This window comes from Narcine bancroftii, chromosome 13, assembly GCF_036971445.1.
Source record: "Narcine bancroftii isolate sNarBan1 chromosome 13, sNarBan1.hap1, whole genome shotgun sequence".
Lineage (NCBI taxonomy): Eukaryota > Metazoa > Chordata > Chondrichthyes > Torpediniformes > Narcinidae > Narcine > Narcine bancroftii.
In genome coordinates this window covers 67534187-67560419 of record NC_091481.1, presented here as the reverse complement: position 1 = coordinate 67560419, position 26233 = coordinate 67534187, and the positions used below count along the sequence as shown (strand labels likewise).

Genomic DNA, 26233 nt, shown 5'->3' with positions numbered 1-26233 from the left:
AACCATCAGCTTGGGTCTGTCCTCTGTTCTATTAGATCATGGCCAATTCCATGGACCTCCCTTTCTCCACATTTTAAGGCCCTCAGTTAAAACAAAAGCTCCACATTTCACCTTTGAAAACATTTTTTTTTTTTTTTTTTTTTTAAGTATTTTAGCATTTCAAACTTTTTCTTTCCACTCACATACCACTTTAGGGAATCCCTGTGCCATAGGTGCTCTAAAATTAGGAAGAATATGTGAGTGGGAAGAAAAAGTTTGAAAACCACTGTTTTAATCATGCAGTACAATTCTGATTATCTGAAATCTGATTCTCCAAAATCCTCAGTTAACCAAATTCCAAATTTTTTTTTTTTTTTTTTTTTTTTTTTTTTTTTTTTTTTTTTTTTTTTTCGGATAAACGAGAATTGGGCTTCCAGTGCTAGCAGAAGTACTGGCAGGATCAGGCTCCCAGCACAAATTGGGCCTCATTGGGGATGTATTAGGGATTGGCGGTGACCAGCAGTTTTTTTTTTGTTGTGAGAATTAAACAGTATTTAAATGCTTAAAAAACCTTACCACATTGTTTGTTGTTTGTTTAAACACTATTTACAAGTGATTGGCTGTTGCTACTGGGCTGTTTTTTAATGAATGACCAGTTAAATTTCGGATCAACGGTGTTGTACTGTACCTCATTGACTCGTCATGTGCACAGTTTCATAACGCCAAAGGAAATGGGCCAATGACAATTTTTCTCAAAAAATATTTCAAACAATGGGGTCTAGAGCGGCAGGTCTCAACCTTTTCTCCCCACTCACATCTACTAATCACAGAGCACCTATGGCACAGGGATTACTGAAGGTGGTAACGTGAGTAAAGGAAAAGTTTGAAAACCACTTCTTTCTTTTCTTTCTTCTTTGGCTTTGGCTTCGCGGATGAAGGTTTATGGAGGTATAAGTGCATCCAACGACCTGCCGATTTGGATACATGGCCTGTGAGAATGCACAAACCTGTCTGTTGCTCTAATGTAAAACAACCATCTAAAGCTGCCGTCCCCACCCTCAAAAAGGAGCCTCAAAATGCTTTAATCACTTACCAAAAACAGGTACTGCAGCCCATAAATTATAGAGTTTATTGTTAATACCGGTTTCCAGTCCTCTCTGCAAGGAAATGAGAATTAGAGTCAGATATTTTGCACCATCACAAAGCAATCCCGTTTCAATAAAGCACCAAACAATTATTTAAAAAAAAATATTTTATTTATAAATTTTCAAACTCAAACTCAACCAATTTCCAGTAATCAGTCACAAATTACAGTTATCCATTAATAAAGATTCGCCGTTGAGTCCGAGCCATTCTCCCCCTCTCGACAGACCACAATTACACCCACAACAAAGGTAGGGAACACATCAGAGATTTATCAGAGCCTGACGGCCGGCACCCAGGCTGTTACATTTTTCTTGACTGGGCTGGATCGGACGCCCCCACCCCTCCCTCAGTAGAAGGATGGACGAGGAAGGCAGGGCGGTGAGATATGCAGATCCATACTATAACTGTGCTCTTCCTGACCACTGCCAATGCGATCATGACAAATTGGATTTGGAATGTGGATAGTTTCATCTTAAGCCTTATGACCATCATGTTTCCCAATAGGAACAGATCTGAGTCCTGATGGAATTCTTTACCTATGGCTTTTTTTCCTCAGACTTGGGCTAGTTCCACCCAGAAGGGTCTCACCTTGGTAGATGTCCAGGTTGCGTGCACAAAGGTTCCTGTCACAATGTCAGATCGAAAGCATTGGTCGGAAATTTCTGGTTTAGCCTTATTAAAGCCTATACCACACATTAATAATCACGGTCATGCTGCCCCAACACAGTGCTGACCAGCACACTCATCAATCATTGTTCCTCAGTCTCACTCCCACCTTTGCCTTGATTTATGAAGGCCCGGTTTAGGGCCTTCCACTTGGAGTAAGAAATACATGGCCGAGATGAACTTCCCCGTGTTCCCCTTTCGATTCAGGGTCTCTATGTCACTGCACATCAGTAAGGTCATGGATGGAGGAGTCACGTGATGGAGTAGTGGCCGGACGGTGAACTCCAGTCCTCTCCAGAAAAGTCGGGAAAAACAAAAGAAAACACAAAGGCACAGAAATAAAAGTTACAGAAAAGTGAGTATAAAGGTGGAAAGAAGATGGCGACAAAAAAAGAAAAATCGAAAGCAACGGTAAGAAGAGAGGAAGAGAAGACAAAGGAGGAAAAAGGTGAAGGCCTTACCTGTCCGAAGAGGCCCGCTGCGGAGAGAGAAACCCGCTCCCTCAGGTCGGTAAATAATGGACTACAAAAATGGCTCGCAGAGCCGAGTAAAAGTGCGCAACCGCGCATGCGCGATGCGAATGAAAAAAAACACACCGACGGGAGGGGGGACCAGCTGGGGAGTCGATCTCCACAGCCGGCAACGACAGCTGCAGAACACCTGCAGCAAGAAGAGACCACAGAAGACAATAGAAACAAGAAAGAAGAGGAGGAAAGGGCACCAAAGAAACAACAGATGGTCAACCCAGAGGAAGAGGAAGAGTACAGTGAGATAGAAGAAGAAAAGATAGGCAAGGTAAAGGATATACTTGCTCTTATTAAAGGATACATGGAGTCATTTAAAGAATGGCAAACACAGGAATTTAAGGATTTAAGAAAAAGAATAAACAACACAGAAGAGAAAATAAATAAAATGGAGATGACCTTAACAGAAATGGGAAAGAAAATGGACAAGATGGAAGAGCGGGCAGTAGCAGCAGAAATGGAGATAGAAGACTTAAAAAAGAAATTGGAGGAATCTAATAAAAAAACTAAAGAGACACAAGAACTACTAGCTCAAAAAATAGATACAATGGAAAACCATAACAGAAGAAATAACATAAAGATAGTGGGCCTTAAGGAAGATGAAGAAGGCAAGAATATGAGGGAGTTTATAAAAGAGTGGATCCCTAAGACCCTAGGATGTCCAGAACTACAGCAAGAAATGGAAATAGAAAGGACACATAGAGTATTGGCCTCTAAACCACAACCACAACAAAAACCAAGATCTATTGTAGTAAAATTCCTAAGATATACTACAAGAGAAAAGGTACTGGAGAAGACAATGGAAAAAGTAAGAGAGGGCAACAAACCACTGGAGTATAAAGGGCAAAAAATCTTCATTTATCCAGATATAAGTTTTGAACTCCTAAAGAAGAGAAAAGAGTTCAATACAGCAAAGGCGATTTTATGGAAGAAAGGGTATAAATTTATACTAAAGCATCCAGCGGTATTGAAAATATTTATTCCAGGACAACAAAACAGACTATTCTCGGATCCAGAAGAAGCACGAAAATTTGCAGAACAATTACAAAAATAGACTGAGGGTGGAAGACGGGTAATGAGAGTAAAAATGATCACGATTGATATGTATGCGGGTAAAGAGGTATAAGAGTGAATAGAGACAATGAGCATACATGAATGTATCTGTACTTAGAGGAAAATATAGATAGTATAGACAAGAATTAATAAGGGAAGGTAATGGAATAGAGAGAATAAGGAGGGAATTAAAAGAGTGACCTTTGTGACATATGAAAAGTGAAATCTTTTCTGGGGGGGCGGGGTGGGGGGAAATAGCGGTCACTGCAAAATCAGTTGACGCTTGCGAGTGGATTCGCAAATCCAAATGGAGAGGGGAGATGTGGTTGTCCAACAAGGGATAAAGGACAACTCAGGAGGTGAAGGGGAGATTGGGGATAAATAAGATAGAAATAGGAGAATAAGGAAAATGTTGGATGTTGTAGGAATGTTGTCTTATAAAGAGTTGAAAATAAGAAAACAGAAATGGAAAAGGAGGAAAGGTAATGATGGAAAAACGGAAAGAGAAGATAAACAAAATATAAAAGGGCTACGCTGAACTATATGACTTTAAATATTAATGGAATACATAACCAAATTAAAAGGAAGAAACTACTAAATTTAAATGAATAAATGTATTCCATTAGAAAAAATAACATATAGTTTAAGAAATAATATTGAAATATTCGAACAAGTATGGGAGCCTTACATTAAATACAATAGCGAAAACCTACCGGGGACAAACATTACCTAAGTTGATGGAAGGAGAAGGAAAGAAAAGAATGGACTCTGTAGAATTTCTGCTGTAATTTTGTTGAATGACAACATTGTCTGACTGAATTAATGCAACCTAGATTGTATACCTAAAATGGATGAGAGGGGGGGTGGGGGGGTGGCTTGGGAGGAAAGTGGGGGAGAAAAAGTCGCTGTATATGTGTGAAAAAGAAATAGTGTATATCATGGCTAATGTGATTTATGGTGTGAAAAATAAAAAAATTAAAAAAAAAAAAAAAAAAGTAAGGTCATGGATGGACCTAATTTGTCCCTGAAGGTAGCAGAGGAACATCTTACTTGACAAGTTGTATTTATTTCTGAGTTGCTGAAATGACATTAATTTCCCTCTCTCATAACCATCCTGGACACACCTCACCCCTTTCAGCACCAGGTGTCTATGATCTTGTTGTCTATTGTCAATGGTGACTAATCTATTCGGAGTCAGGAGTGTTTTTGGGAACAGCCCCACTATATATTGATTAATTTTTTTTTCCATATTAAAATTATGTGTTTTAATATGGGGCTTCTTTTTTACCGAATAATAATTTAGTGTCCCACTTGTAAAGTCTCCTGCTACCTTCTCACCTACCGTGTGCAGACCAATTTATGCCCAGGATGGTACACTCCCCCCTCAAATAATGAGGCAATATACCTTGCCCAATGATATTTCTTAAAGTCTGGTAACCTTAAGCCGCTCAGACTAAAGTCCCTGGTTAGTTTTTCCATAGAGACCTTGCCATTCCACAAAAACCTCACAAGAATCTTAACTCCACACTGACTACCTCCAGTCATTCCCTGCCGATCCAAATGCTGGCAGATCCTGTCCTTCAGAATCCCCTCCAACAACTTTCTGACCACTGCCGTCAATTTCACTGGCCTGAAGTTCTCTGGCTTATCTTTGCTACTCGTTTTAAATGACATTTGCCAGGTTTTAAAAAACATTTCACCTGATGGGGATGATGATGGAGTTTTTGAACCAATTTTTCAGGTCAAATTTGGGGACAGTCATACTTTTGCCAGTGTTAAGTACCTGTGTCTGGGGCAAGGATCTGTGGTTGGGGCGTCGGGAGCCCGGAGGGGCGGGCAGCTGGGGCCAGAGATAGGGTTGTCAACTTTTACACAGGATCGACTATTACATGAGACTATATGGTAAATACCTCTATGAGAGCCTCCACAAATTGTTCCCCAAGGTTTCTGAAAGGTATGCACTGTCCACCAATACGGATACTTCCAACATAGTCGAGAACGCCGCAACTTATTCTCTTCAATTACTTGCATTCCACAACTTGTGAAGACCGATAAGAAATAGTCATTTAAAACCCTACCCACCACTTGTGGCTTCACGCAAAGACACAGCACCTTTAATGTGACCAATTCTCTCCAGAGCCACCCTTTCACTCTCAATATACCTGGAAAATCTCTTGGGATTCTCCTCCTTCCCGCCTACCAACACATGCCCTCTTTTTTCCCTTCTGATTTTCCTCTTGAGGGTACCCCTTTACTACACTTAAAGGATTTGTTTGATCCAAGTTGCTTAAATCTAACACGTCACCTTTTTTCCTAACTAAACCCTCAATATCCTTGTCAACCAGAGTTCCTTAAACTTTCCAGCCTTGCCTTCATCTCTTCAAGAGCATGCTGTGTGATAGCATCTTTAAAAATGTCCCACTTCCCAGCCATCCCTTAACTTGTAAATCTCCCATACAACCTCCTGCTGAACGTAGAACAGTTACAGGCCCTTCAGCCCTCGATGTTGTGCTGATCCACATAGTCCTGGAAAAAAAAAGTAAACCCTCCCTACATGTAACCCTCTCTTTTTCTTCCATCCATGTGCCTGCCTATGAGTCTCTTTAAATGCTCCTATTGTTCCAGCCTCCACCACCATCCCCAGCAAGGCATTCCAGGCCCCCACAACTCTGTGTAAAAAAAAAACTTACCCCTGATGTCTCCCCTAAACTTTCATTCCTTCACCTTGTACATACGTCCTCTAGTGTTTGCCCTGGGGAAAAGGCGCTGGCCATCCACCCTATCCATGCCTCTCATAATCATCCAGACCTCTGTCAAGTCTCCTCTCATCCTGCTTCGCACTAAAGAGAAAACTCACAGCTCTGCTAACCTTGCCTTATTAAGACTTGTTTTCCAATCCTGGTCAATCTCCTCTGCCCCCTCTCCATAGCTTCCACATCCTTCCTGTAATGAGGTGACCAGAACTGAATGCAATACTCTAAGTGTGGTCTCACCAGAGATTTGCAGCGTGACCTCTCAAGTTGTTCTAAAATCAGCTGAGTACCTGAACTTTTGGAGAAGTCGTATCTTTTTCTATTACTTTTGAAAGTCTAATAGATTTATGGTCACTGGTTCCGAAGTCCACTTGCAGTTTTTTTAACCTGATTCCTGTTCTGTAACCTACTCAAAATCAGCCAGATATGACTCGATATAGCCTTTTGCATCTCTTTCAAAACACTTTACAGCTCATTAAATCTGATAAGACTGACTTACATATAACTGTACCAACCAACTTGTATGAAGCAAATTTCATCTAATAATAACCCTGTATGTTTTTTAAAAAAAAGATATCAGAACCTTTCGGCCCACGCACCCGTGCCATCCAATTGCACCCAATTTTGAATGGTGGGAGGAAACTGAAACCCCCGGAGGAAACCCACAGAGACAGGAAGAACGTACAAACTCCTTACAGACAGCATGGGATTCGAACCCCCGATCCTGGTCGCTGTAACAGCGTTGCGCCAACTGCTAGGTTAACCATGATGCCCATGCTTTAAGTATTAAAGATTAAGATTGAAAGGCAGACGGCCAGGTCACCGTGGAATATTCATATTCTTTTTATTCATCCAAAGTCAGTTCTTGCAGAAGTGCATCACTCAGAGACACAGCATAGTTTTAAAAAGCCCACAGCCCACCATGCCAGAGGACAGACATGAAGATTCCACACAGGCAGCACCCAAGGTCGGGACTGAACCCAAGTCCCTGGTGCCGTGAGGAAGTGGCTCAATGAGCTGCCCCAGTACCTCTCCCTCTCAATTTGACTGGAATGTTAGCCTAGATTTCTGTGTTCAGCCTGTCACCGCTGAAACTCAGCCAACAGATTGGCAAGGGACACAACAGTTAGAAATCGTAAGCAGTGAAACGCGGCATGGAACGAACAAAATTCCAAATTCAGCCTACCTGAGAATGTTGAGACAAACATTGCCTTCTAAGTCGATATTTGGATGATATACCATAGTTTCACACTTCACCTTTGGCGGATCGTGAGGATACCCTTGTCCAACCTGCAAAAGTAACAGCGGTGCTGAGGTAAGAGCCTTCAAATTGTTACCTGACATGTCCAAGAACACTGAGAACTCTTCTAAAAAGTGGGATGGTCTGGTTAGCACAACGCTATTACAGTGCCAGAGACCAGGGTTCGAATCTGGCACTGTCTGTAAGGAGTTTGTACATTCTCCCCCCTGCGTGGGTTCCCCCCCCCCCCAAAGCATACTGGGTTGTAGGTCAATTGGGTGTAACTGTTAGTGGGCCAAAAGGGAATGTTACCGTGCTGGATGTCTAAATTTAATATTTTTTTAAAAAAATCCTAACTGCTGGAAGACTCAGTGGACCATGCAGTATTGGTGGGGAGAAGGAATTTGTGACCCTGCATCAGGATGAGAATGGACAGAGGAGATGGGATAAAGAGGTTTGAGAAAAGTGCCATAAGGTGACAGGTACTCCGAGGAGGGGTGAAGGATGGCAGGAAGACAGGGCTGGGTGGAGTGGGTGACAGAGGCCAAAAAGTGATACATGGAAGCAGCCGGAGTTGAGGGGGCGGGGAAATAAAAGACGGAGTGAGGTGTGGGAAAGTGGATTTGGCTGCTGAGGGTGATAAATGGAAACAAGTCGGGAACTTCAAGATGTCAATGCAACGATATTGGTAGAGAGGTCAATACAGATCTCCCTTGCTGCCTTATTTTGTCTTTTTCTTGCACTCTTTATTTATTGTGTAAGGTAATTTATCTTTGCACTGTTGATGTTGCTGCGTACCAATGAACTTCATGACGTATTCACGACAATAAATCCTAATTCGGTTTTACAATGGTTTCCAGGGGCCCGCTGTCACTGTGCAGTCCCACTAACCAAAATACATCACCTCACGTTGGTCCAATTTAAATCCCATCTGACATGAACATGACTTTCTCAGTTGATTTAAATCATGTTGTAATCCGTCACTGTCCACTATACCACTCATTTTAATGTTTTCTGCAAATTTACTGACCCGTTTTAACTACCTTGTCATCCAGATCATTAATATAAAGGACAAGCTACAGTGGACCCAGCGCCAAACATGCTGCACATCACTGGTCACAAGCCTCCAATCTAAAAATGAACCTTGCACAGCCACCTTCCGACTCATTCCACCAAGCCAATTGATAAACAAATTGCCTAGATTGCCCTGGATCCCACACAAAGCCATTCCTATTTTCCCTAATCAGTCCTTTCTTATCCAAATATACGCAAATCCTTTCCCTTCGAATTCTCTTCAGCAACTTCCCCACCAGCACTGACGTTCGGCTGGCTCATCAGCCTAGAGTTCCTGGTTTGCCCTTGTAATTCTTCTTAAATAATAATGCAAGCCATGGAAAAAGAGGGATGCTTGGGCAGTTCCTTTACAGCTCCACACCTTGCTCTGATACAGGTTAATCTTGGTCTCATTGGTCCACAAGACATTTTTTCCCAGAATTCTCCAGGCTCTTAAATACTTGGCAAAGTGATCTGGCCGTCCTTTCCAGCCTAGTGGTTTGCATCTAGCAGTCGCCTCTGCATTTCTCTTCATGATGGCTTCTGCGGACAGCAGTCATCGACATATCCACACCTGCCTCCTGACATAGGGATTTTTTTCTTCATTATGACAAATCTTCGGCCATCACCAGTGGAGGGCTTCCTTAGAATACCAGTCCCTTTGCGATTACTGAGCTCGCTCTTCTTAAAGATGTTCCAAACAGTTGATTTTGGTAATCCTAAAATTTGGGCGATGTCTCTTGTTTTATTCTTGTTTTTCAGCCCCATAATGGCTTCTTTGACTTTCATTCGTACAACTCCGGTCCTCATGTTGAAAATGGCAACTACAGACTCCAACCCTGATCAAAAGCTTAGAAGCAAGCCCAATGAAGCCATTAAACATACCTGAGAACTCACAAAAACCCGTGAAGCCAAATATCCCAAACATTATGGTGCCCTGAAATGAGGGGACTAGTGTAAAAAGAGCTGCAATTTCTACATGCTCAAACCAAAATGTACACAAATCACCTTGAATAAAACTGGAATGTGCACTTTAAGTACATGTGAATTGTTTGATTAAAAATTCAAAACTGTGGAGCACAGGGGCAAATAAAGTTTAAAAAAAAAAGTCTTTCTTCCAAATATTATGTTGGCCACTGAACGTCCCACTGAAGTAATACCAGGATGAGTTATAATCCAGAAGGATAAAGGTCGACAGGAGAGTGGAATTACACGATCAGCTGACATCGAAACAATGGGTCAAAGGCCCCATTCGTTGGTATACAATGAGGAGGATGTATTGAAATTGAGGGTGACGAACAAACAATAAGCATGCTGGATCAATCCTTAAAGATCAGAGTAGGCCACAGTAAAACCTGTTATCCGGAATTCAAGCAACTGGAAGCCTCCAAGTAAATGGCAAAAAATAGGGAGAGGAAAAAATAATTTAAAAGAAATAAGAATGAATAAAAATTTAAATGAAAGCTTAAATTGTAAAAATGTTCTTTGAAGTAATCCATAAAAACTTGGGTGAAGATGAGGGCGAATATTCAGCCGGCGGGGAGCCTTGATCATGTTTTGCTCGTAGCAGCTGTTTGAATAAAGTTGTGTGAAACAGCAATGGTCGATGCCGCTCGTCACTGTGGTGACTCTCTTAAAGTGTCTCCTTATCCCTGCTTAGTAAGTCTGCATCAGTATATTAGAATGGCACTATTTGTAAACTTGTGTGGGGGGGGGGGAAATTATCTATAATTTTATTGTTCATCTGCAGATGGGGGAGGAACCTGAAATGTTTAAATGTTTTTGAAAGAATATGACAGAAAATAAAGTAAAATTCTTTATATATTCATTCAAGTGAAGTTTGTTCAGTGCAAGTACAGTCTAATATTTTTGTCTTTTAAACGGTTTATTCTTAATGCAAGTGTATTAGTTAGGCAATGCAAGAGTGAGTCTCAAGCAACCAGAAAATTTACTTATCCGGCACCTACCAATCCCCATAGGTGCTGGATAGCAGAGGTTTTACTGTATACTGTTTTCTGTGGGCCAAGGTATGGATCAGTGCAGGGAAATCAAACCACACACAGCAGAAGCTGGCAGCCACTACATCATTTTAAATGAACCTGGTTCATAGTCTTTTTAAAAAAAAACCACTGATGCACCGCAGTAACATTTCATTTTTGTACATAGTGAAACTGTTCTAAATCATCACGGATTACTAAACCCAGAGATCACTTACCTTAAAGCTAAAAACAAATTTGCCTCCTTTGTAGAATCCCTAAAAGCAAAGAGAAGAAACCATTTAAACCAGAAATGATTAACTTGATTTATAAGCATCATGCCTTAATAAATGAACCAGACCAGCCAGAGTCAGATAAATTCACAGGATCCATCAATGAAGAGAATATTTTCAAATTCTATTAAGAGACTGCAGAGTCCAACTGATCCCTCACTTCAACCTCCACTGAATCTCCCTTGTCACAAAGGATACAATTCATGAAACACTGGCACTCCACCTCAGGGAAGGATTGGTTTACTGGGCACATTTCTCTTCGGCATGCTTTTACAGGAATTCTATTTCAGGTTTTCTTTCTTTGTGCTATTTATTGTAAATAACGATCCAGTACAAATCTACTTTACAGACAATGACAGTTCTTTCCCACCCAAAGCTTTCAAAAGTAGCCAAACACCTCCCTGATCATCAGTTTACATGACCCTATAACTCTGACACAGGTTTATTGGGATCCAAGAATAAAACACGGAAGTAACGACACAATGCTGGAAAAACTCAGCAGGTCAAACAGTGTAGCTTATACAGCAAAGATGAAGATACAGAACCAATGTTTTAGGCTCGAGTCTTTCATCAAGGTATCAAGGACACAGGCCTGAAACATTAGCTATGTATCTTTGCTATAGTTCAAGCACCTGCCTACATTTTGCTTACACCTCAAGCTTGAAACGTTTGTTCTGTATTTTTATCTTTGCTTTCTAAGGTGCACTACTTGACCCGTGAGTTTCTCCACCATTGTGCATTTACTTTATTGGGAACCTCTCTACCTGGACAACCTTCATTGGTAAGCAGTGATTACCAACTTCATTGGTAAGCAAGTGGTTCTGTTACAAACCCAAGTACACGCATAGTTCCTGAACGGCCAATTGGACAGGAGCCACCAGCAGTAAGGCAATGTTACCACCCCCATCGTGGCTGCAGTCAATCCAACAGCTCTTCACTGCTACCTGCAAACATGTCGCGCCGAGGCCAACCCCTCGAGTTAAAAGACACAAACATACTGCAAAATTATTGGGAACTTAATGGAGCTGCAACATTAACTAGCGATTCCTGAACCCTGTACGCCAAGGCTGGCCAACCCGTGGCTCATGATATATAATGTGCAGCTCATGGAAATACGTTGGCTGAGACAGGAATTGAACGAGCTGGTACTCACATTGGTTGCAATCAGGATTTTTAAAAATATTTAGTATTTATACTTTTTGATGATTGAAACTAATACAAATTAGCAATTTAAAAACTATGTACATGAATAAATATTTATAATTATTTTGTTACAAAATCTGCAAGAGTGAAAGCGTGTAATATTTTGTCATGCGGCCCTCAAACAGCCGGAATTTATCGTATGTGGCTCTTACATTCAGCAAGTTTGGCAACCTCTGTTACGTGCCTTCCGAACAATCCTATGCGGCAACTTTGAAGGATCTATGGGCTTGGACTCCAAGGCACCTCTGTTCCTTTCCAGTGTTAACAATCCTGCCAGTGTATTCAGACATACAGAGAGTGCTCAAATGCTGGCCAAAATTATTTTAAATCCAGAGTAGACATCCACAAATGCCTCTGTGGAGTTGCAGTACCTCACATCACAGGGCGAAGTGGTGCTGCGAGGAAATTTTCCTTGCTCATAAATCCCAATTATTAATCACCCTCGAGAAAGAGGTCGCGAGCTGTCTTCTCGAAGCCCCACAGCCAGTGTGGCAGAGGGCTGAGCGAGATTTGCTGGTGGCAATTTTGGCACAGTAACAGTGAAGGAAGAGCAAGGCATTTCCAAGGCAGGGGTGGGTGGGTGTGATCTGGTGGGGAACGTCTGAAAGTTTTCCTCTCCACCTGCTGACTTTGTCCTTCTTGGCAATAGAGGCCACACAGTTAGAGGTGGAAAATTCGTGCAATGAATCTTGTATCTCAGACACCTGCTGCCATGGTACACCAGGTATGAAGGGAGTAACAATCAAGCTGACTTGAAGATTCCTTTTATTGTCACATGGACTGGGTGCAGGTCAGTACAGACTAGAAGGGCCTGCTTTGAGTGTTGTAATGCTCTATGGTGCTATTCCATAAAAATGTAATATACACGATATACAGGTACACAATCCTTTATTCAGAACGCTTGGGGGACAGTGTGTTCCGAATTTCGGATTTTTTCGGATTTCAGAAAAAAAGCTAGCTGCCCCAGATTTAAGCCCACCCGAATTGTGCTGCTGTATCCAACCCCATCCCCTCCGTCTCCCCCCGCCCATCCGAGGCGCGCTGCCGTCTCTCCCCTTGCCCACCTGAGTCACACTGCTGTCTCCCCACCTTGCCCGCCAAAGTCGTGCTGCCGACTCTCCCCCTCGCCCGCCCAAGTCGCACTGCCATCTCTCTCCTCCCCCTTGCCAGTTTTTGGAGCTTTCCGGATTTTAGATGTCCAGATAAAGGATTGCGTACCTGTATCTCAACTTTTGTCTGCCATAAGATAACCAAACAGTTGCCATGAGTAATTGCTTGGCACCACTAACAATAAGAGAAAGACCACAAGATATAGGAGCAGAAACAAGCCATTCAACTCCACTGAGTCCATGCCGCCATTCCATCATGAACTGATCCATTCTCCCACTCATCCCCACTCCCCTGCCTTCTCCTCATAACCTTTGATTCCCTGATTATTCAGATAACTATCAATCTGTGCCTTAAATACACCCAATGACTTGGCCTCCATAGCCGCCCGTGGTAGTTAATTCCAGAGGTTCACCAGTTTCTAGCTAAAGAAATTCCTCCGCATTTCTGTTTTAATCCTGAAGTTGTGCCCTCTTATTCTGGACTCTCATCCCATTGAAACAACTTTGCCACATCTGCTCTGTAAAAAGTCCCCACAGAGCCTCCAGGACTCTGCAGCCGCACAGACTCTTGTTCAATCCATGTCAACTTGAGCTACGGGTCCAAACTTCCGAGACGATCAAGAAACCTTCAGCAGCACTTCTTGCCCTCAGCACCCTCTCGCACCCCAGTTTCGATACCTAGTTCCCATGAGCCAGTCTCCAGCAGACCACAGCCTGCGTGGGTCCTGCAACCGCAAGTTGCCAGCAGTCCACAGTATAAGGGAGTCCTTCGACCACAGGTCGCCAACAGCTTGCAGCCTGTGCGTGATCGTGCAGCCACCGATCCCCTCACTTGTCCACTGCTGCGGACACCTTCCCTGTGGGTCCACTTCCCATGCTTCTCCTTCTCAACGGGGTGGGGGGGGTGGGGATGTTCTCCCAGTTTCTGGTGCCCTGCACCAGTCAGCTGGTTGCTGAACATTGCTGAGCACAGACCCCAACATTTTGGTCATTGGCTCCTTTAACAGGCCATTTAAACTCTGAAAGGAGCTGTCGACAGCGGGACGAGCAGTAGGACAATGCCGAGCAGCATGGTCGCCGCTCCCCTGGGTCCACATCAATTACTTCTCTGCTAAATATCGATACCAACTGCAAGCATTTGGTGCTATTGTACTTCCACTATTTCCTCTGCTTCATGAAGCTAATGCTTCCTCCCCTCAACCTCCCCTGCTTCACGAGCCACCAAACCACTTGGAAACTCTTCCCACAGTCGGGCTGTCACTCACCTCATCTGGACAGATGATAAGTTTGAAGTTGAGGAGGTCGTCTGGATCTGGGAAAACTATCTCACAGGTTTTTGGTAAATTCAATTCATTTATATCTGAAGGTAAAGAAAAAAGGAGAAAGCAGTAAGGACCTGAAGTAACGAGAACTGCAGGACTTGAATTATAGAGAGAGATTGAATAGGCTGGGGTTTTTTTTTTAACCTGGCTGAAGGATGACCTTACAGAGATTTACAAAATCTTGAGGAACACAGATAATTTACATAACACTGGACAACTGACACTTTTTTGAAAATTTGGCAACCATACTTAAATTCCCTAGGAGCACAATTGTAGTGTGGACCATCGCGCCTCGCCGCCCTACCTTCCCCATCAATTGGTGGGGGTCTTCCATCCCATCCTGACCAGGGAAAGAGAAAACAGCCTGAGTGCTGGCCATCGTAACAAACCCATAAAACCCTGATATACGTCTTTTCTTGTGAGTGTCTTGAATGTTGTATGTGACTGTGGTTAGTTAAGTGTTAAATGTGGAGGGGGGTGGGGGGGAGGGGAGGGAGATGAAAAGAGCTTGAACCCTGCAGAAAATTGTACAAAATGGATCATTGTAAATTGTAGTCAATGCTGATACTGTTAACGTTGACATTGATCATGTTAATAACTGTTTAAGTTTGGAAAATCATAAATAAAGTATTTTTAAAAAACTGGATAATGAAGATTTTGCGTCTTGAACACTTTGGCGTGTATTTTATGGATTTTGGGCTGGTGATCGCAAAAATCACCTACTGCTTTTTAGAGATAACCTACTTTTGTGATTTCCTGTCATATTTTAAGTCTATAAAACTGTGAAATGCAATGCGTCATTCAAAATTCATTTTCTGCATCCTCACTGGATGTCTTCCCTGCTGATCCTGGTGCAGTCGGCGATGAACACGGTGAAAGGCTTCACCGGGGCATTGCGACCATAGAAAAGCGGTATCAGGGCAACTGGAATCCATCAGTGCTGGCCGACTATCGTTGGACACTGACCTGAGAGGCATCAGATGCTGAGTACAAACGAAAATCAGCAGCAAGACATTTTTCGTCTGTTGAACCTACGCAACGTGTCAGTGTAACGCCCGTCGACATTTTTCCATACCTTGATGAAGTGCTCAAGCCCGAAACGTCAGTTATGTATTTTTTACCTTTGCTACATATAAAGGACAGTGTTTGACCTGCTGATTTACTCCAGCATTGAGTTTCCACTTGGTCTCAGCGTCATTATGTGATTAAACAAACTAAATTCAATAAAAGTGAATTTGCTGTTTCTCCAACTTCCTACATAATGCAGCAAATCTGAAATTATCTTTTGTGTTCATCTTGAAGTTGTCTATCATAATCCCCAATTTTTTTTTCAGGAAGCAAGCCTTTTGAAAAACGTGGTGATCCAGAGAAATCAGTGTTTTCCCCAAGGTATGACAGTCTAAAACCATGACTATAAGACAGGAAGGGATAATAGGCCATTCAGCCCATTATGTATGCCCCACCATTTCATTTTGGCCAATTTACTATTTAATTCCACTCTCCTGCCTTCTCCCCTTAACCCTTTATTCCCTTCCTAATCAAGAACATCAACCTCTGTTTTAAGTACATCCACTGACTTGACCCCGCCGCAGCAGCAAATTCTGCAGATCCGCCACCCTCTGGGGAACGAAATATTAGAAAGTGACGTTTTGACATAAAAGGCAATGACCTCGTGTCCTGGACTCCTCCTCCTATCGAAAACAACTCTCCGCATCCACTCCATCCAGCCCGTTTAGAAAACAGTCTACACCTTTATTCCTTCCACCAAAACGCACAATCATTCGCTTCTCGCCACTTGATTTGATCTGCCATTTCCTTGCCCAATCTAACCCAAGCCATTTTGCACCAACTGCCCCTCCTCCTCGTGTAACTAGCCAGCTCACCCTCTCATTTCATCTTCCTACTGCTTTTTAGTTGCTGTTTGATGGCTCCAATCCTCCAGCTTCCCACTAACTGTGGCTATAGTGTGAGCCTCCTTTGCTTTTACACTGTCCTTGATTTCCCTTGTCAGCCACAGTTGCCCTTTCCTTCCGTTAGAACACTTCTTAATCCGTAGAGTCAATGGTAGAGAATTCAAATGTAAAGCTACCATTCATTTAAAGAGGGAGAGAATTTAGCAGTAGAGGTAATACTGTTGAGGTCAGACTGCACGGAGTATTGTGAGCAGTTTTGGCCACTCTACCATCGTCCCTGCTCGGGTCTGCTTCCAATCACCTTTGGCCATATCCTCTCATACCTCTGTAGTCCCCTTTATTCCACTGACACAATGATCCATCTGATTTTAGTTTCTCCCTCTCAAACTGCAGGGTGAATTCTATCATATTATGACCACTCTCTTCTCAGGGTTCCTTTACCTTAAGCTCCCAATCAAATCCAGTTCATTATCCAACTCCGGTCCAGAATTGCATTTTCCCTGATCAACTGAGCCGCCCCACAGACATTCTATAAATTCCTTTCCTTGGGACCCAGCACTAATCTGATTTACTCAGTCAAGAAAGATATTAAATCCTCCATGGCAATCGTTAACATCGACCATTTGCATGCCTTTTCTATCTCCCTCTGTAACTTGTATGCCACCTCCCTGCTAGTGTTTGGAGGCCTGTACATAACCTCCATCAAAGTCTTTTAACCTTACGGTTTCTTAGCTCTACCCATAGGGATGCAAATCTTCCTTTTTCTCCTCTCCAAGAATTTTATTCCATTTTCTACCAATAGAGTCACCCTCACGCCATCCCCTTCCCTCACGCCATCCCCTTCCCTCACGCCATCCCCTTCCCTCACGCCATCCCCTTCCCTCACGCCATCCCCTTCCCTCACGCCATCCCCTTCCCTCACGCCATCCCCTTCCCTCACGCCATCCCCTTCCCTCACGCCATCCCCTTCCCTCACGCCATCCCCTTCCCTCACGCCATCCCCTTCCCTCACGCCATCCCCTTCCCTCACGCCATCCCCTTCCCTCACGCCATCCCCTTCCCTCACGCCATCCCCTTCCCTCACGCCATCCCCTTCCCTCACGCCATCCCCTTCCCTCACGCCATCCCCTTCCCTCACGCCATCCCCTTCCCTCACGCCATCCCCTTCCCTCACGCCATCCCCTTCCCTCACGCCATCCCCTTCCCTCACGCCATCCCCTTCCCTCACGCCATCCCCTTCCCTCACGCCATCCCCTTCCCTCACGCCATCCCCTTCCCTCACGCCATCCCCTTCCCTCACGCCATCCCCTTCCCTCACGCCATCCCCTTCCCTCACGCCATCCCCTTCCCTCACGCCATCCCCTTCCCTCACGCCATCCCCTTCCCTCACGCCATCCCCTTCCCTCACGCCATCCCCTTCCCTCACGCCATCCCCTTCCCTCACGCCATCCCCTTCCCTCACGCCATCCCCTTCCCTCACGCCATCCCCTTCCCTCACGCCATCCCCTTCCCTCACGCCATCCCCTTCCCTCACGCCATCCCCTTCCCTCACGCCATCCCCTTCCCTCACGCCATCCCCTTCCCTCACGCCATCCCCTTCCCTCACGCCATCCCCTTCCCTCACGCCATCCCCTTCCCTCACGCCATCCCCTTCCCTCACGCCATCCCCTTCCCTCACGCCATCCCCTTCCCTCACGCCATCCCCTTCCCTCACGCCACCCCCCCTCGCCACTGACCTGCCTGCCCTTTCGATACACTGTGTATCCTTGGTTGCTCAGTTCCCACAAGTGATTTTCTTTCAGCGACAAATTGGTGATTCCCACAATGTCATATCCCTGCCAATTTTCATTTGTATTACAAGATCATCTTATTCATTATACCGCGTGCATTTAAATACACGTCCTTCAGACGCATTAATCACACTTCTCAATTCTGTCTCCATACTACCACAAGTTAAATTCCTATGCCTGTATTTTTGGCCTATCCTTTCTTACAATCTCACCACACACTCCATCTACATGTAATTCATCTTCCCTATCACCTTGGTTCCCATGCCCTCCCCAACAGCTCTGGCAAACCTTTCCACAAGGATACTGGTCCCAGTCGAGTTCAGGTCTAACCCGCCATTTTTTTACAGCTCGTTCCTTCCCCAGAAGAGAGCCCTGAAGTCCAAAACCCTGGCTGCGCACCAGTATTTCAGCCTCACATGCATCTGCCAATAACAACCTATTTCTATCCTCATTGGTGTCCCGGGATTACCACACTTGAGGGCCTGCCTTTCAGCTGTCCACCTTGCTCCTTATATTCCAGTTCAAATTAAAACCAAGACCAAGGTCCTGAATTTAAATAAAGGGAATTATGATGGTATGAGACGGGAGTTGAGTAAGATTGATTGGGTGGTGTTTATGGGGGAGTTGACTGTGGATAGACAATGGAAAGCATTCACAGGTCTAATGGAGAAATTGCAAAAATCGTTTATACCGGTTTGGCATAAAAATAAACCAAAAAAGGTGACTCAACCATGGATAACAAGGGAAATTAGAGACAGCATTGGGTCCAAAGAGAGAGCATATCAATTGGCCAAAAAAAGTACTGCAACCGAAGACTGGGAGCAGTTCAAGATGCACCAAAGGAGGACAAAGGGATTAATCAAGAGAGCAAAAATAAATTACGAAAGTAAACTTGCAGCAAATATAAAAACCGACTGCAAAAGCTTTTATAAATATGTCAAGAGGAAAAGATTGGTGAAATCCAGAGTAGGTCCTTTGCAGTCGGAATCAGGGGAATATATAATGGGGAATAAGGAAATGGCAGACCAATTAAATTCTTACTTTAGTTCTGTTTTTACAAGAGAGGATACAAATAACCTCCCAAGGATGTTGGGAAACATAGAGACCTATAAAATTCTGGCAGGACTGGACAGAATGGATGCAGATGGGATGTTTCCAATGGTGGGAAAATCCAGAACCCGGGGCCATGGTTTGAGGATAATAGGCAAACCATTTAGGACCGAGATGAGGAGGAATTTTTTGACCCAGAGGGTGGTGAATCTGTGGAATTCATGGCCACAGAGGGCAGTAGAGGCAGGTTCATTAAATCTATTTGAGAGGGAATTAGATCTATTTCTTCAGTATAAGGGTATTAAAGGTTACGGAGAGAAGGCGGAGACGGGGTACTGAACTTTAAGATCAGCCATGATCTCGTTGAATGGCAGAGCAGGCTCGAAGGGCCGAATGACCTACTCCTGCTCCTATCTTCTATGTTTCTATGTTTAAGACCTCATTCCATTTTCCTGTCTCTGCCATTGGTACCAACATGCAACTGACTGATAAATTCCTATCACCGGCTGACCAAAACTGGGCCAAGGGTGGTCCCACCAATGTTTTGTAGAACTGTAGCATGATATTGCTGCTCTTGTACTCAATGTCCTGACGAATGAAGGCAAACACCTTCACTACCCTGCCTCCTGTGTCATCGCTTTCTGTGAGCTATGCACTGCACCCCGATGTCTCTGCTCTGTATCACTCAGTAGGCCATTAGAATTCACTGTGTAAATCCTGCCTTTGACTGACTAAAGTTCCACACCTCGCCTTGTTGGAATTAAATTCATCTGCCATTTCTTGGACCCCGTGCCCAGTACACTTAGATCCTGCTGTAATCTCAAATAATCCTTCAATGCCCACTATATTGCCAATTTTGGAGTCTCCTGCAAACACATTAACCATGCAAACGATGTTGTCACCCAACTCATCAAACAGTAAAAGTCCAAAAATCCAAAATTCTCAAATACTCTCAGCCTTTGTGTCCGTGCTTGCATAAGTGCCATTGATGAACAGTGACAACAAGCGACCACGTGGAAGTCGCGGAATGCAAGAAAAAAAATGTTTCTTTGTACTTTATATGAAAAAATGCTTCATGAATCAACTATCAAATTTACATGTTTATTCTCCTCAAATTTTAATTTTAAAAGTTCCGCCAGAGAATCCAGACCAACCCAATCTCTGAGCAATCAGAGATTTTAGGGCTTCGGCACAATGAAAAAACACTGGACCCAGGACTGATTCCTGTGGCACATCAGGCCAGTGGCCTCCATTCTGAATAACACCCGTCCACTACCACCCTCTGATCCTACCATCAGGCCAATTTTGACTCCAATTAGTCAACTCACCCTGGATCCCATCTTACCTTTTGGACCAGTCTACTAGGTGGGACTTTGACAAAGACCTTGCTAAAGTTCATTCAAAGTCCACCCCCGTCCAAATTAACCTTCTTGGTCACCCATTCTACAGTCTCAGAGATCAAAGTTCTTTGAGCCACTTCATCAGCACACAAAATGCTGGAGGAACTCAGATCAGGCAGCTTCTGTGGAAGGCAGCGGACAATGTTTTGGGCCTTTGTGAGGAATGGGAAGAAAAAGGAGTCAGAAACATGCCAAAGGCAAAGGCTCTGCATTAGATCACCTCGACCCTAGAAACATCAACATCAGTCTGTTGTTCATTGACCAGATTCCAGAAACATCTACGTCAGGCTGTTGTTCATTGACCAGAGCTGTGCATTCAACACCATTATACCTGCAAAACCTATGACCAAGCTAAAATATCTGGCACTCTGCCTATCCTTTTGCCACTAGATTGTTGACTTCCTCAATGCCAGAAGCCAATCAGTGTGTATTGTCACTTCCTTCACACTGCCAACAATACAAGAGCACCCCAAAACTGTGTAGTTAGCCCCCAACTCTATTCCTTGAACACTCAGGACTGTGCAGCCAAGTTTGGTTCCAACTCAACAATTTGATGATAACACCACTGTAAACAATGAGTCAGAATGCAAAACAGTTGGGTGGTTCTACAACAACAATCTTGCTCTCAACTTCACCAAGAAGTTCATTATTGATTTTAGGAAGGAAACTGAGGGATCATGCACTTGTCTGCATTGATGGGACGGAGGTGGAGAAGACCAGAATCTTCAAGTTCATTGCAGCCTGTGTTTCAGAGGGCCTTTCCTGCAGGCCAATACCCCCAGTCAATTGAGAAGGCACACCAATGCCTCTACTTTCCAAGGCATCTGAGGAGATTTAGTATGTCGTCAGATACTTTGTCAAACCTCTGCAGGTACGCTGTGTGAAAGTATACCGACTGGCTTCTTCACAAGCTGGATTGGAAAATTAAGTGCCCAGGAACACAGAAAGTATCTTTCTCAGTCTCTGGTCTCTCATCCACTGCAGACATCTCTGTGAGGCACTGCCTCATGGAGGCAACCAATATCACAAAGGACCCCGCATCATCCTTTTCTCGCTGCTACCTTTGGACAGAATCTACTGAAAACCAGCACCTCTCAGTATAAGAACAGTTTTATTCCCAGCAGACACCAGTCTCCTGAATCTCTCCTCTGTGCACTAATGGTAAACTCTCCCATAAGGATTGCTGTGAATATTTATCTGTCTTTTATATTTATTATCTTTCTAATTTGTAAAAATATCTATACTAGTAAGGTTTTTTAAAGTACAATTTTGGCTGCAGCAAGTAAAAATTTTTGCTGGACATGTAAATAAACATGATATAAACATATTATAGTTGCTTCCAGAAAAGACAGCATCAAAAAGGTGACAGGAAGAGTGCCAGGCTCAGAGTTTCATCAAGAAACATGAACCTACTATTCACAGCAAATTTCCTGGAACGCAGGCTCAGTAAAAAGTTTGGAATATAAATGAGCGACTCATTCCCGTTCCAAAATTTTTCCTCTGTCAGCCCTAGATATTTTTGTGGACAGCCTGCAGTCTAAACTGAACTGCAGACCATCCGCGACAATGGGCTAAATGAATTTGATGTCGACACAGTACGTCACACGCAGGGTCGACGTCTCGACCGACATCCAGCCTTCCGAAAACCACCGCGACTCGTGCCTTTTGGTGTAAATATCCTTCCTGTGTGAACAGCCACTACGGAGGGCTAACATGGAAAAATGATCGCGGTGGCTGGGTAAAAACCAGATTCAGGACCATTCCTGGAATCCCTGTGAAAATAGAGCTCAGGTCAAGCTGGTCGGGTGTTCAAAGGCTCTGACTTCTCCTTCCGACCACAGCTTGAAGCTGCAAAGAGCAGGAAGACACACAACTGGTGTTGGGTTGGGGGAATAAAAAGCTGTGAGAGACACAGCATTAGGCTTGGGGTTGGGGGGGCTAAGGATTGGGGTAGGAGATCCAAGGAGAGAAGGTAGGGGGGTGGAGACCCAAGGGGGAGAGGGAGACCTTAAGGAGAGGGTGGAGACCCAAGGAGAGAGGAGGAGAGGGTGGGGAGACCAAAGGAGAGAGGGAGGGAGAGGGTGGGAGACCCAAGGAGAGAGGAGGGAGGGTGGGGACCCAAGGAGAGAGGGCAAGGGAGAGAGACCCAAGACAAGAAGGAGACCCAAGAGGAGAGGATAGGGGTGAGAGACCCAAGGGGGGGGGGGAGGGAGAGGGGGGGAGGGAGAGGGGGAGAGAGAGGAGAGAGAGAGAGAGAGAGAGAGAGAGAGAGAGAGTAGGGGTGGAAACCCCAGGGGGAGGGGGAGAGAATAGGGGCGGGTGATGGGGGGGAAGGGTAAGGGTGGGAGAACCGGGGGGGGGGGGGGGGGGAAGAGGATAGAGGTGGGGAGACCCGGGGGGGGAGGGAAGAGGGTAGGGGTGGGAGACCCGGGGGGGGGGGAGGAAGAGGGTAGGGGTGGGAGACCCGGGGGGGGGGGGGGAGGAAGAGGGTAGGGATGGGAGACCCGGGGGGGTGGGGGGGGAAAGAGGGGTAGGGGTGGGAGACCGGGGGGGGGGGGGGTAGGAGTGGGGGAGGGAGAAGGGGTGGGGGAGGGAGAAGGGGTGGGGAGGGGAGAAGGGGTGGGGGGGAGAAGGGGTGGGGGGAGGGAGAAGGGGTGGGGGAGGGAGAAGGGGTGGGGGGAGGGAGAAGGGGTGGGGGAGGGAGAAGGGGGTGGGGGGGGCGGGTACTTCCATCTTCAGCGTCCACCCTTCCCCAGGCTTCCAGCGGCCGCCGCTACGCGAGGCCGAGGCCTCCAGCGAGGCCTCCCCGCCGCCCGCGCCCTCACCTTTCTGAATGCGAAGCTGAGCGGCCGACGCCTTCTTGGTTCCGCTCTTGGCGGCTCCGGCGGCGTCTTCTTCCCTTCTTCTGCTGCTTTGAGCGAGAAGAGCTTGATCATGGTGCGGGGGGGAACAGGACCGCGAACCCGGGAACCGAGAGTCGGAGCCGCCGCTCGGGGCCGGAGCAATGCGCAGAGCAGCATGGGAGCGGGGGTCAGGGGGCAGGCGAGGGGCAGGCTGGGAGCGGGGAGGGGGGGGGAGCGGGGGGCCGGGGAGCGGGGAGGGGGGAGCGGGGGCCGGGGAGCGGGGAGGGGGGAGCGGGAGGCCGGGGGAGCGGGGAGGGAAGGGACATTCCTTCTCCCGACTTCTCGCTGCTGGAGATTGGAGCACCCTTGGGTGGGTGGCTGGAATAAGGGGCACCATCAGCACCCTAGGGTGGGGTGTCACCATCAACCTGTGGGAAGAGAGACACCGTCAACTCCCTTATGGGACACCAGCAGCCCCCTTGGGCGGGGGGGGAACACCAGCAGGCCCCCCTTGGGCGGGGGGGGGAACACCAGCAGCCCCCCTTGGGCGGGGGGGGAACACCAGCAGCCCCCCTTGGGCGGGGGGGGAACACCAGCAGCCCCCTTGGGCGGGGGGGGAACACCAGCAGCCCCCCTTGGGCGGGGGGGGAACACCAGCAGCCCCCCTTGGGCGGGGGGGGAACACCAGCAGCCCCCTTGGGCGGGGGGGGAACACCAGCAGCCCCCTTGGGCGGGGGGGGAACACCAGCAGCCCCCTTGGGCGGGGGGTGGGAAACCACCAGCAGCCCCCTTGGGGCGGGGGGGGAACACCAGCAGCCCCCTTTGGGCGGGGGGGGAACACCAGCAGCCCCCTTGGGCGGGGGTGGGACAACCAGCAGCCCCCTTGGGCGGGGGGGGAACACCAGCAGCCCCCTTGGGCTGGGGGGAGGAACACCAGCAGCCCCCCTTGGGCGGGGGGGGGGAACACCAGCAGCCCCCTTGGGCGGGGGGGGGGAACACCAGCAGCCCCCCTTGGGCGGGGGGGGGACACCAGCAGCCCCCTTGGGCGGGGGGGGGGGACACCAGCAGCCCCCTTGGGGCGGGCGGGGGGGACACCAGCAGCCCCCTTGGGCGGGGGGGGGGACACCAGCAGCCCCCTTGGGGCGGGGGGGGGGACACCAGCAGCCCCCTTGGGCGGGGGGGGGACACCAGCAGCCCCCTTGGGCGGGGGGGGGGACACCAGCAGCCCCCTTGGGCGGGGGGGGACACCAGCAGCCCCCTTGGGCGGGGTGGGGGGACACCAGCAGCCCCCTTGGGGCTGGGGGGGGGGACACCAGCAGCCCCCTTGGGCGGGGGGGGGGGACACCAGCAGCCCCCTTGGGCGGGGGGGGGGACACCAGCAGCCCCCTTGGGCGGGGGGGGACACCAGCAGCCCCCTTGGGCGGGGGGGGGGGGACACCAGCAGCCCCCTTGGGCGGAGGGGGGGGACACCAGCAGCCCCCTTGGGCGAGGGGGGGGGGACACCAGCAGCCCCCTTGGGCGGGGGGGGGGGGAACAACCAGCAGCCCCCTTGGGGCGGGGGGGGGGGGACACCAGCAGCCCCCTTGGGCGGGGGGGGGACCTCCAGCAGCCCCCTTGGGGCGGGGGGGGACACCAGCAGCCCCCTTGGGCGGGGGGGGGGACACCAGCAGCCCCCCTTGGGCGGTGGGGGGGACACCAGCAGCCCCCTTGGGCGGAGGGGGGGGACACCAGCAGCCCCCTTGGGCGGTGGGGGGGGGGGACAACCCAGCAGCCCCCTTGGGCGGTGGGGGGGGGACACCAGCAGCCCCCTTGGGCGGGGGGGGGGGGACACCCAGCAGCCCCCTTGGGCGGGGGGGGGGACACCAGCAGCCCCCTTGGGCGGGGGGGGGGGGACACCAGCAGCCCCCTTGGGCGGGGGGGGGGGACACCAGCAGCCCCCCTTGGGCGGGGGGGGGACACCAGCAGCCCCCTTGGGCGGGGGGGGGACACCAGCAGCCCCCTTGGGCGGGGGGGGGACACCAGCAGCCCCCTTGGGCGGGGGGGGGGACACCAGCAGCCCCCTTGGGCGGGGGGGGGACACCAGCAGCCCCCCTTGGGCGGAGGGGGGGACACCAGCAGCCCCCCTTGGGCGGGGGGGGGACACCAGCAGCCCCCTTGGGCGGGGGGGGGGACACCAGCAGCCCCCTTGGGCGGGGGGGGGACACCAGCAGCCCCCTTGGGCGGGGGGGACACCAGCAGCCCCCTTGGGGCGGGGGGGACACCAGCAGCCCCCCTTGGGCGGGGGGGACACCAGCAGCCCCCTTGGGCGGGGGGGACACCAGCAGCCCCCTTGGGCGGGGGGGGACACCAGCAGCCCCCTTGGGCGGGGGGGGACACCAGCAGCCCCCCTTGGGCGGTGGGGGGACACCAGCAGCCCCCTTGGGCGGGGGGGGGGACACCAGCAGCCCCCTTTGGGGGGGGGGGACCACACCAGCAGCTCTGTTATTAGAGGCAGGTCAGGCTCTGCCAATAAATAGGGACTTGGATATATGGATGCACAAAAGATTCCGATTTATTGCCAAAGTACATACCTGATATCACATACCACCCTGAGATTCTTTAGCCTGTGGGTGCAGAAAAAAAACTACACATGTAAATATAGAAATGTCAGCAAACTGCAAAACAGAGGAAAAAGATGTCAATAAATGCAAAAGAGTCCTTAAATTAGTCCCTGATGAGTTTGTTGTTGAGGAGTCTAACGGTGGAGGGGGAGCAGCTGTTCCTGAACCTGCTGGTGCGAATCTTGTGGCACCGATACCACTTTCCTGATGGCAGCAGCAAGAAACAGAGCCTGTTCTGGGTGATGTGGATTCTTGATGATTGCTGGCAGCTCTCCGACTGGCAGCGCTTCCCCATAGATGTTCTTGCTAGTGGGGAGGGA

At 47.8% G+C, this 26233-nt stretch overlaps 1 protein-coding gene across 1 annotated transcript in view; it reads right to left on the bottom strand.

The window, feature by feature from the left end:
- The window catches only part of ube2m (ubiquitin conjugating enzyme E2 M), a 28904-nt gene extending 5483 nt beyond the window's left edge, over window positions 1–23421 (bottom strand). Inside the window, 6 exon segments of the mRNA XM_069908139.1 lie at window positions 1073–1136; window positions 7308–7411; window positions 10630–10668; window positions 14261–14355; window positions 23296–23380; window positions 23383–23421. Coding sequence (XP_069764240.1) covers window positions 1073–1136; window positions 7308–7411; window positions 10630–10668; window positions 14261–14355; window positions 23296–23380; window positions 23383–23406 — 411 coding nt within the window. The 5' untranslated portion in view covers window positions 23407–23421.
- Between the last annotated feature and the right edge of the window lie 2812 nt (window positions 23422–26233).